At 62.4% G+C, this 11,111-nt stretch overlaps 3 protein-coding genes across 3 annotated transcripts; 1 reads left to right on the forward strand and 2 right to left on the reverse strand.

Annotated features, from left to right (window-relative positions):
• Positions 1 to 692: 692 nt before the first annotated feature.
• Positions 693 to 1,103, forward strand: EMIHUDRAFT_99494 (hypothetical protein; the record flags this gene model as incomplete). The annotated part of the gene is made up of 1 exon (XM_005782402.1): positions 693 to 1,103. The coding sequence occupies one exon, from the start codon at positions 693 to 695 to the stop codon at positions 1,101 to 1,103; it is 411 nt and encodes a 136-aa protein (XP_005782459.1).
• A 408-nt stretch (positions 1,104 to 1,511) lies between these two features.
• Positions 1,512 to 3,216, reverse strand: EMIHUDRAFT_99495 (hypothetical protein; the record flags this gene model as incomplete). Its single annotated transcript, XM_005782403.1, has 3 exons — positions 1,512 to 1,620; positions 2,064 to 2,095; positions 2,398 to 3,216. The coding sequence occupies 3 exons, from the start codon at positions 3,214 to 3,216 to the stop codon at positions 1,512 to 1,514; spliced, it is 960 nt and encodes a 319-aa protein (XP_005782460.1).
• A 3,421-nt stretch (positions 3,217 to 6,637) lies between these two features.
• Positions 6,638 to 7,313, reverse strand: EMIHUDRAFT_63878 (dephospho-CoA kinase; the record flags this gene model as incomplete). The annotated part of the gene is made up of 2 exons (XM_005782404.1): positions 6,638 to 6,841; positions 6,915 to 7,313. 2 exons carry the CDS (start codon positions 7,311 to 7,313, stop codon positions 6,638 to 6,640), a joined length of 603 nt encoding a protein of 200 aa, XP_005782461.1.
• Between the last annotated feature and the right edge of the window lie 3,798 nt (positions 7,314 to 11,111).

The following is an 11,111-nucleotide window of genomic DNA, read 5'->3' on the forward strand; positions in this document are numbered from 1 at the left end:
CAACGTGATTTTACACCGCCACACCGGTCAGAGAGCGCACCACCGAAACTGACTACTGGCCACCCCCTACAAAACACACAGCCGAGAGTACACCTGTCAGTACGGTCTCTAGTGCCCACTCGGGTGCCGGTGGCATCAGGCGCCGCAAAGGAGTGAAGTGGCCAGTCGGCTCGCGAGGCGCATCCACCGGCCGGCCGAGGATTGGGTCGAGCTTATCGCCGGTGCGCTCACTCTCCGCCCTCGCCCCGGCCAGCAGGCTCGCGTGGTTCTCTTCCTCCAGCTCAGTCTCTTCGAGGATCTCAGTGTTCTCAGTTCTGTCGACGGCTGGAGTCTTCACTGAGGCATTCAGGTCGTGAAGCATCTGAGGCGCCTCAGTTACTATCGAGCCGTCCCTGCCCCGATCGCTCCCCGCCATCTTGCCCTCGAGGCGACAGAAAATGCTACGGGTGCCTTCGCAAGCGACTCTCAGCCCAACGAGTCGACAGCGCGAGCAGGTCCTCCAGGACGACTTGGTCGACCTTGGGTGCGGGAAGAAATTCCTGGCGTTCTTTCCTACTCTGTCTATCCGCACCGAAGGAAAAAAGATCTGTGGAAAAAATTCTTTCTGTGTCTTCGCCGCCCGTTCCCGGCACGCTTTGTGCGGGGCCGCTTTGTCTCCTCTGGTCCCTCGGGCAGTCCTCGCGCTCGCTACGATGCTCGCGTCACTCGCGCGTCGCGGCGTCGGCCGCCTGCATTGCGGAGGGAGGCAGCACGCCATGTCGAGGCTCGCATCACGGATTCCGCACTTGCCCGCCACTGCGACACCACAGCTCCGGTCTTTTGTGTCGGGCCGCTCGCCAGCCGATCACCTCTCCGACGAACTCGCCGAGGCTAACCTGCTGCTGAGCGACTTGCTAGACGACGACGACCGCAGCTCGGATGATTTCAAGGCCGACCTCGAGGAGGTTCGTGCCGCGTACGCTGCGGTGCGTGAGGCCTATGACGCAGCGATGGCGGCACTGCCCGAGAAGGAGCAGGTGAGCTTGCGAAAGAACTTCGACTTGGCTGTCGTTGGCCTTCGCGATAAGCTGGTGGCGCTGGAAGAGGAGGCTGGTGGCGTCTGAACTCCACCAGTATTGTTTTACGACGACTTTTTGAGACACACACACACGTCGGTTGTCTCGAGGTCAGACCTTACTTTTTCAGTGTACTTTGTATGAAGCTCTTACGTTTTCCCTCTGTTGATGACAACACTTCTCGCTGGTCTGCCCGCTGCGCGCTGGTCGCTGGAGCCGACCATCCGTGTCGGTCGCGCGCGCGCACTCCACACACACTCACACCACGACCACACGATGAGCGCGCCCCGAGGCCCAAATCCAACCAAGAAAAGCCAAAAGCACGGAAAACAACTCTCTCACACAGCAACTCTATTTACGGTATTGAATAGTGTATTGCTAAAAATCTCTCTCTCTGGAACACTGGGTGCGTGTGGAGGTGATCAGTGTGGTCTGACCGGGTGGTATCGCCCCGGTCTAGGCCCTCTGGAGTCTCGTGAGGCGTCCCTCGTCTCTCGCTCGAGAGATGGTCATCTGAACCCGAATCATCGGTGCCCAGCACGTGTATGTTGAGTCGTACGCGGTCCTGCGGTTTGGTCGCGGGAGATAGCTTGCCCACGGTGTCGCGGGCCTCCTCAGCCGAGGAAGACATGTTTGTAGAGAGTATTCAAAGTACGAAGGTGTGGTGTCACACCGGTGGGGGGAAGACGCCAGCTGCGCCGTGTTGTGGTGTCACAACAGTAGAGAGGTCGACTGTCTCGCGGCGCGGCGGCCCCACGAGAAGCAGTCAGAGACAATGACGTGCCAAACTTGCACAACGGGAGTTGGGGAAGCGTGACGTGCCCAAGATGTCCAATATTAGGGGTCTGGGTGTCAACGACGTGCCACTGCGCAGGGTGTGGGAATATAGGGATATGGGGACACGGCGGACTATTCATCACTCTGGAATGAGAGAGAGAGAGAGAGCGAGGGAAGGAGAGAGAGAGAAGGAGAATAATAGGTGAAGCCTCTCGATGTAGGTCAGGCCACCGGTCCTCATGGGCGTCCTCGTGCCTCACCTCCTGCGACACAAACATGACCATTCCCCCGGGGAGGGGCGCGGCAATGAATGGCAGCTGGGGAGTGTGGCACTACGTAGGAACGTTTCGGCACACCCAGGGGTGGAGGCTGCATCGCGACGCATTTGGCATATCCATGGAACAGCCGTCGCACGGTTCGCAAACATCAGACGTCGAGACGTTCGAGCGAGAGCCGGGCAAAGCGAAGGAAGCGTCGAGCGCGACGAGCGACGTAGCAGCGGCAGCGGGGACAGCCGCGACACCAGCCTAAACGCCTGGAACCCTTGAGCGAGGTTGGCGTTCACCTGCTCAAATCCCTGCTGCACTTCTGCATTGTGCTCCTCCGCCTGCCGACCAAGCGCCGCCGTCGCTCGGCTCTGCTCCACCATCGCCTGACGCTGCTGCGCGACTTCATCGGCCAGCGAGCTGATTTGCGACTGGTGATGCTTGAGTGCTGCAGCATTCGCCCGAGCAAGCTTGGAAGGGGCCGCGCCCTCAAGCATCTGCAGCAGCCGTGCCTGCTCCGCAATGTACTCGAGGCGGGAGGTATGATACCGCTGCTCCAGTTGGTCGAGGGTGGCTTGCCCCTCGTCCACCTCGGCTTCGAAGGCACCCAGCTCCCCGTTTAGCACGTTGAAGCAGAGCGCCGCCTCGGTGAGCTTGCCGTTGGCGGAGAAGTCACCATTCGATAGCTGCTGCCCGTAGGTCGCCGCTGCCTGCCCGACACAGGTTTGGAAGGCGCACCGCTCCTCACGGTAGGACGCGAGGAGCTCGGCGGTGGCCATGTACCGCTCCCCTGCGCCGTGCAGATCAGAGGCGAGCCTGGCGATGACTCCAACATCGTTGGGCATGAGCGCGGCTGTGCCTTCCTCAGCGCGTTGCACGAACTGTTGCACCTGCAGCTGTAGCGCCTCCACGCCGTCGGTCGAGAATCCCGTGACGTCCTCGGCAGGGACGTAAGGTCGCATGCCCGTTCGGGCGTCAAAAGGTGGTTGCGTGGTGCTCAAACCAGGAGGCGAGTCCACTGCGGATGGCTTGATCGCTGCCACGTTCAAGTCAAACCCTTTCGGGTCCAGTAAGGCTTCCGCCGAAGGAGGGCTCGCCGGCAGCCTGGCAGAAGGCATTCCAGCTGGCGTAGCCCTGACCTCGGCGGAGCCAGGCGACGATGGCTTGTCCAGCGCATCGGTGTCGTCCTTGGGCCCAGTACGCTCCAACGTGGTGTGGAGGTGATCAGTGTGGTCTGACCGGGTGGTATCGCCCCGGTCTAGGCCCTCTGGAGTCTCGTGAGGCGTCCCTCGTCTCTCGCTCGAGAGATGGTCATCTGAACCCGAATCATCGGTGCCCAGCACGTGTATGTTGAGTCGTACGCGGTCCTGCGGTTTGGTCGCGGGAGATAGCTTGCCCACGGTGTCGCGGGCCTCCTCAGCCGAGGAAGACATGTTTGTAGAGAGTATTCAAAGTACGAAGGTGTGGTGTCACACCGGTGGGGGGAAGACGCCAGCTGCGCCGTGTTGTGGTGTCACAACAGTAGAGAGGTCGACTGTCTCGCGGCGCGGCGGCCCCACGAGAAGCAGTCAGAGACAATGACGTGCCAAACTTGCACAACGGGAGTTGGGGAAGCGTGACGTGCTGAGCCCTGGCTGTCAGGCTGTCAGGTGCTGTCAGGTGATCTGTCGGGCTGTCGGGCAGCTGTCAGGCACTGTCAGGTGCCTCTGTCAGACCAGCTGTCAGGTGCTGTCAGTGTGCTGTCGGGTGCTGTCGGGTGCATGTCTGACAGGCGAGGGGTTCTGTAGCTGTCGGGTGCTGTCGGAGCTGTCGGGTGTTGCTGTCAGACGCTGTCGGAGCTGTCAGAGCTGTCAGGCTGCTGCTGCTGTCAGACGGTGGGCTGTTGCTGTCAGGTGCTGTCAGGTGGTGCTGTCGGGGTGCTGTCAGGCTCTGACACACACCAGCCACACTTATGACACTATCAAGAGGAGACCAGCAGGACTCTACTACACATACATACTCTAGCCTCTACTCTGCCTCCGGTCCCACCATCTTTTTCATGGTGGACGAGTGGACGTCACCCATCTTCTTGTCTGCCGCACTGAGAGAATAGCAGAGAGGCAGGGTGGAGTGCTTCTTCAGGTACACCTTGCTGATGATCTGGTAGTTGCTGGTCCAGCGGAAGGCCTCCCCATCGTTGTCGCTCGTCAGCTTGTAGCTTCATTTGTAGTAGCACAGCCGCCGGTGCTAGAGAGGGGTCCGCAGAGGTGGCGGGCGGGAGGGTTGAGAGAGAGACCCATGACCATCCCATGACTACATGGACATGGACCACACTCACATGTCTTTGCATGTAACTTTGTTATACCCTCAATGGGGCACAAAAAAGAGGCTCTATGGGGTCTGTGTACGGTCTGTGCTGCTGTCGGGCTGTCAGGCTGTCAGCGCTGCTGTCAGGCCACTGTGTGCTGTCGGGCTGTCAGGCAGCTGTCAGGCTGTCACGTTAGGGCCTGACAGCGACGGAACCCCTCGCCTGCCAGACTCTGCTGTCAGGCTGTCAGACACGTGCTGTCAGACTGTCAGAGAAAGTGCTGTCAGCGCTGTCAGGCTGTCGGGCACTGTCAGGCGCTGTCCGGGGGTTGCTGTCAGGCTGTCAGACCAGGGCTCAGGTGACGTGCCCAAGATGTCCAATATTAGGGGTCTGGGTGTCAACGACGTGCCACTGCGCAGGGTGTGGGAATATAGGGATATGGGGACACGGCGGACTATTCATCACTCTGGAATGAGAGAGAGAGAGAGAGCGAGGGAAGGAGAGAGAGAGAAGGAGAATAATAGGTGAAGCCTCTCGATGTAGGTCAGGCCACCGGTCCTCATGGGCGTCCTCGTGCCTCACCTCCTGCGACAGTGCGGTTATCACGCGAAACCCCATTGAGGGATGCCCATGGGCACATATCTGCCCCTTGCTACAGTGCTAGAAGGTGGACGCGGCGCAGTGTCACACGGCGTCGATGGAGTACACGCAGAAGCAAGAGTGCAGCATACAAGAGTGCCGCATGCGAGGGCAAGGACCGCTCCAAATAAATAAATAAATAAAACGGACACCTCTACTAGGAGATGGGTAAAAAGGAACAGGTCCCCGCCCTGCGGTCTTTGTGCAGGGTTCTTTGTGGGTGTGGTCGGCGACTAGCCGGGGTCGTCCTCCCGATGGGGGACTAGCACTAGCCGTCTTCCACATGGTCCCTCGGGTCCCTGCTGCTCCTAATCTCTTCGTACATCCTCCTGCTGATCTCCGCAACGTCCTGCTCCCTCCCTCGTCTCGCCCTGCGCGTCTGCTCCGCCTCCCCGTCGTCCGCCCTGCGTCGTCTGGTGACGGGTCCTCCATAGTCGGTTGAGGTCGCCGCCCTCCTCGTGCCTCTTCCCAACGTTCCCTCGGCGGTCGATGCCGTCTGGTCCGCCTCCGCCGTCCCCGGGTCTGCCCTGCCCTCGTCTGCACTAGCTTCTGTTTCGTCATCACTGGCGCCTCTCCTCTTCTTTCTCCTCTTCTAAGGACCGCTCCAACGCCTGCTGCGGCGTGAGTTAAATATGGTGTTACTGCACGTGCATATATGTGTTTTTGCCTATAACAGTTTTTTGGATTTTGCCCCTTGGTCGCTAAAGAACGCACACAGAGGTCACACACACAGAGAACATACACACACAACTGAGACCCAAACTGCGGACACGCCCTGGTTTCCCCCTCCCCAGACTCGCGCGTGGCGGCCTTACCTCCGCGCGCTGCGCGCGGGACCACGGTGAGAGTGGTGGCGCGCACCCACCGGCAGGCAGAGGCAGCAGGCAGCAGAGGCAGCAGGCAAGTAGCGCCGGCGTCATTCGACGTCATGACTTTGTCGCCTCTCCCGCGTGCGGCAGCGGCTCCACGCCTACGCCATCATGCCAGACACACGGTTCCAGCGGGGGACGTACAAGTATGGTGCCGTGTGCTCAGAGCGCAGCGTGAGTGCGGAGGCTGCGAGTACAAGGAATACGACGGAGTGCAGCCGAAGATGTGATGTGTGTTCCGCGAGTGCGTGTGCCCCGCCGTCCGTGCTAGGGCGTAGACTGACTGACTGACTGACTGACTGACTGCAGCCGAAGACGGCGGAGTACAGACGGAGTTCAGACGGATCCGTGTCTACAGGTTGCCGTCTGCCGCCGTGTGCGCCCCCGGCATGGCGTGGAGTGTGTCGTGTCGCCCTGGTGTGTGCTGCGCAGCTGTGCGCCCGCAGCGATGTCTCTTTTCACAAGGACACGTGTCTCCGCATCTGGGCCTCCTCGCCGCACAGCCGCAGCGCCGCGAGAAGCAGCCACAGCAGCGGGTCGAGGAGCAGCACCCGCGTCCGCGGCAGCCTCGCCCACCACGGTAGCCCGCCTGGGTGCACCAACATGAGGGCGAGAAGACGGTCTCATGCAGAGTCGTCCAGAATACAAGCGACACAACTACAGTGGGTTACAGCTGAATACGGTGGAATGCGTGTGCCCTCTCGAGCGCTGGTTGGAATACAAGAACACGATTCATTTGCGCTTCTAGGGTGTCTGGCCGGCGATGGCGCCGGCGGCGTCGAGGATCGTCGCCGCCCTCGCCGCCAACTCATCTCGAGTCCCCTCGTTGTCAATCACGGCGTCGGCACGAGCGCACTTCTCCGCGAGCGGCATCTGCGCCGCAATCCGCTTCTCCGCCTCCTCCGCGCTGAAGCCGTCGCGCGCTCGCAGCCTCTCCAGCTGGGTCGCCTATGATATCATAATGATTTAGTCTGACACATACTGCTTATCGCAGCCGCTCCGGCTGGGTCGCCTCGGCGACAGCGACGACAAGCGTTGTGCAGCAGAGCCAGTGGAGCGATGTCTCGAAGAGGAGCGGCGCGTCGATCAGGACGGCCGCCTCGCCGCCAAAGAGCGCAGCGGCGAGCTCCGCGAGGAGCTGCATCAGCATCGGGCGGTGGGTCGCCGCGTTGAGAGCGCGCCGCTTCTCGCGGTCGGAAAATGCGATCCTTCCGACCTCGGTGCGGTTGAGCTCGCCGCTGGGGAGGAGCGCGCCGTCGCCAAATGCTGCGACGATGTCCGTGTAGGCGGGCAGGCCGGGGCAGACCACGCGGCGAGCAATCTCGTCCATGTCGATGACGCGGAGGCCCCAACTGGCCGCCGCCGTCGAGACGGCGGACTTGCCGCAGGCGATGCCGCCAGTGAGGCCGACGATGCGCATCGTGCGAATCCTTGAGTGGAGGCGCGATGCGCGGCGCCCCGCGAGGCTGCCCGGCGTATGGTTCCCAGAACGACACGGAAAAGAATTTTCTCGATGTTCATCGGCAACATGTCCGCGGTCCGGTCGCGCCACCGCGGCTGCGGGGCTGATAGAGCAGGCCGGCTGCGGCTCCTAATGTACCTCCGCTTTTGGGTGGCGGTCGCGCGCTGCCGACGGCGCTCGCCGGCGCTACGGCGCTCGCGGCGCGCTCGTGGCGTTCAGGGCGGCTCGCACACGCACACACACGCACACACACACACACACACACACACACACACACACACACACACACACACACACACACACACACACACACATGCACAGACACACAGCCCCTTCCCCTCCCCCCTCAAGGGCGAGGACACGCACCCAGGCCGCACCTCTAGTGAGGCCCGCATAGTATGTGGGAGACTCGTGCCGCCGCCCCTGCCACCCCTGTGTCAGTGTGCCTGTGGTACGAGAGACTGCCAGCGACAAGCTGGAGGCAGGTCGCTAGACTGAGATGAGACCGCCAGTGGAGTTGGGAGTCCACCGTGCACCGCGCTGCGAGCCTGTCGTGTCCCTTGTCAGGAGCAGGAGAGCCCCACCTGTGCCCCTGATCGTCCTTCCAAAATCCTGCTCGTGCAGGTGGGGACCCTGTCCTCGTCCCATCCCTCGTTTGGCGTGTCTGTTTTCTTTCTTTCTTTTCTTTCTTTGTCCGTTGGGTTCTTTTTTCTTTGTTTCTTTTAGTTTTGCGTGGATCTTTCCTTTTCTTTGAACGTGCGGGCGGCACGGCTGTCTGTTAACAGGCGCTGGCCGCCCGCGCGCGCGCGCGCGCCGGACCGGCTCCGGCACGTTCGGCGCTGGGCGGCGCGCGTCACACTGCGCGTCGCGCAAAAAAGCGACGCAGGGAGCGCTCGCTGCTGCTACGGCGGCGGCGGCGGTCGGCCAAAAGGCAGACGGCAGACGGCAGACGGCAGACGGCAGACGGCAGACGGCAGACGGCAGACGGCAACGGCTCGGCTTGGCGCGGACGCGCACGCGCGCGCGTCGCGCGCCACGCCCCACGCGTCGCTCCGCGAGGGCGCGCGCCACCACGATTCGAACCGGTGCCAAAAGGCGCCGGAGCGAACCGCGGTCCGGTCGCGCCACCGCGGCTGCGGGGTTGATAGAGCATGCCGGCATGTACCTCCGCTTTTGGGTGGAGGCATCGCGGCGCGCTCGTGGTCGTTCTCAGGGCGGCTCGCACAGAGCGCCCACACATGCACACACGCACACGCACACGCACACACACACACACACACACACACACACACATGCATGCATGCACAGACACACCACACAGCCCCTTCCCCTTCCCCCTCAAGACCTCAAGGACGAGGACACACACAGGACGCACCTTCCTCTAGCGAGGCCCGCATAGTATGTGGGAGACTCCTGCCGCCGCCCCTGCCACCCCTGTCAGTGTGCCTGTGGCAGCGAGAGACTGCCAGTGAGAAGCTGGAGGCAGGTCGCTAGACTGAGATGAGACCGCCAGTGGAGTCGGGAGTCCACCGTGCACCGCGTTGCGAGCCTGTCGTGTCCCTTGTCAGGAGCAGGAGAGCCCCACCTGTGCCCCTGATCGTCCTTCCAAAATCCTGCTCGTGCAGGTGTGGACCCTGTCCTCCTCCCCCATCCCTCGTCTGGGTTTGTCGGTTCTTTCATTCTTTCTGTTGCGTGCATCCACTCTGCTCGTGATCGCCATGGCTGGCGTGTCCGCGTTCATGTCATCGGGGACCCTCAGTCTGACGGCCGTCAAGGTCCTAGAGTCTTGGATCGAGCACACTCTCAAGCAGCGAGACGCGCCCGCTCCTCGCGGCCGCCAGCTCGGCTACATCTGCCCCAAAGGACTTTCTCCGGATGGTTGTCAAGATGCCTTCGCGGAGCTCTCGGGCCGGGGGCCCGGGGGCCAGTACGAGGAAATCACACCAGAAGGGGCTTCCACGCTCTTCAATGCCCTGATGCTGCTCGGCGACAACTCCAACCAAGACGGGTACGATGCACTAGCCCCAGCCGTGGGGGGGTGTTGCCGGCGCTGGTAGATGATCTCTCGGAGAAGAGTCGGAGGGACCTTGGCGCCGGGGTTACGAGGAACTTGCAAGTCGTGGCCGAGGCGGCGACGGGAGCGGTGCAGAGGTGGATCCAGCTCAACGATGAGGCTACCGCGCGCATATAATGAAGAGAGTGGAACACATTGAGTGGCTGAGGAAGCTCTTCGCTGGGTGGAAGGAGGCACGGCCAGCCTTGAGGGAGTCGCGGAGGAGGAGGGATAACGCAAGCAACGCAGGGACGGGCCAACAGCCAGTGGGACGAACGAGGGCCGCGACGGCGGCCCAAGCGGGAGGGAGCGGAGACAGTCGGCAGCGAGCGAAGTGGGTGAGACTGATGATGCTCCTTCGACTTAGGGAGCGGTTCAGCTGCTGGGCGGGCTTCAGGCTGGTGCTCACGCGAAAAGGAATCGACGCGATGTACAAAGCATACAACAAGAGGAGAAAGAAGAGGACGGACATCAGTGATGACGAAACAGAAGCTAGCGCAGACGAGGGCAGGGCAGACCCGGGGACGGCGGAGTCGGAGCAGACGGCATCGGCTGCCGAGGAAACGTTGGGAAGAGGCACGAGGAGGGCGGCGACCTCAACCGACTATGGAGGACCCGTCACCAGACGACGCAGGGCGGACGACGGGGAGGCGGAGCAGACGCGCAGGGCGAGACGAGGCACGAGGGAGGGAGCAGGACGTTGCGGAGATCAGCAGGAGGATGTACGACGAGATTAGGAGCAGCAGGGACCCGAGGGACCATGTGGAAGACGGCTAGTGCTAGTCCCCCATCGGGAGGACGACCCCGGCTAGTCGCCGACCACACCCACAAAGAACCCTGCACAAAGACCGCAGGGCGGGGACCTGTTCCTTTTTTAGTACCCATCTCCTAGTAGAGGTGTCCGTTTTATTTATTTATTTATTTACGTTGGTCCAAGACGCGGAGACCGGGCCATAAACGTGCTCAGCGATTTCCCCCCGGTCTCACCAATGTGTGTTTCTTCGGTGTCAAAAGTGCTCGCCTGGGTGCTCCGCCGCCCCGCTTACGGGCCGAACATCGGGGTCTGCCTCTGCCGCGGCGGCCTCGGGGTCGTGGGGCACCGCCTCCATCTGCACACCCGGCGCGCCCTGCAGCATCCGCAGGTTTTCGAAGACCTGCTGCCGCACGGTGTCGAGGTACTGCCGCGTGTTTGCGTTCTCCATGGTTGGCGATGGCGTCACCTGCGAAAGAGGGCCGGTGGGGCAACGGTCGGTCGGCCGCTAGAGTGGGCCAGAGTGGGCCACGGAGAGGAGAGGCCCAAGGGTTTGGTACTGGGCGCGCAGGGTACCTACAGGGAACCCGAATCCCAGAGCAGGGGCAGGTCGGGCGCACGGCGGGCAGTGTGCGACGGTCGGGGGGGTCGGTGCGGCGCGAGCTGGGTGCGCTGGTGTGCTGGCCGTGGGGAGGCTGCTCCGACATGCCCTGGGTCAGCATGACCGTGGCCAGAGGGCCCGCTGGGCAACACGGGCGACTACGAAGTGTGTGCCCTCCCCCCAAGGCAAAGAGCGCCGGTGCGGCCGGGGGCCCCAAGGTTCGGTCCTCTGCATGTGGGGTACGCCGGCGCCTGCAGCGAAAAGTCGGGGGCGAAGTGCTCGTAGTAGTCGTTCCACGGCAGGTCCTCGGCGAGCTCCTGTGAGGAGAGGGAGGGGGGGGGGGGGGGGGGA

The sequence above is a fragment of the Emiliania huxleyi genome (assembly GCF_000372725.1).
Source record: "Emiliania huxleyi CCMP1516 chromosome Unknown EMIHUscaffold_19, whole genome shotgun sequence".
Taxonomy (NCBI): domain Eukaryota; phylum Haptophyta; order Isochrysidales; family Noelaerhabdaceae; genus Emiliania; species Emiliania huxleyi.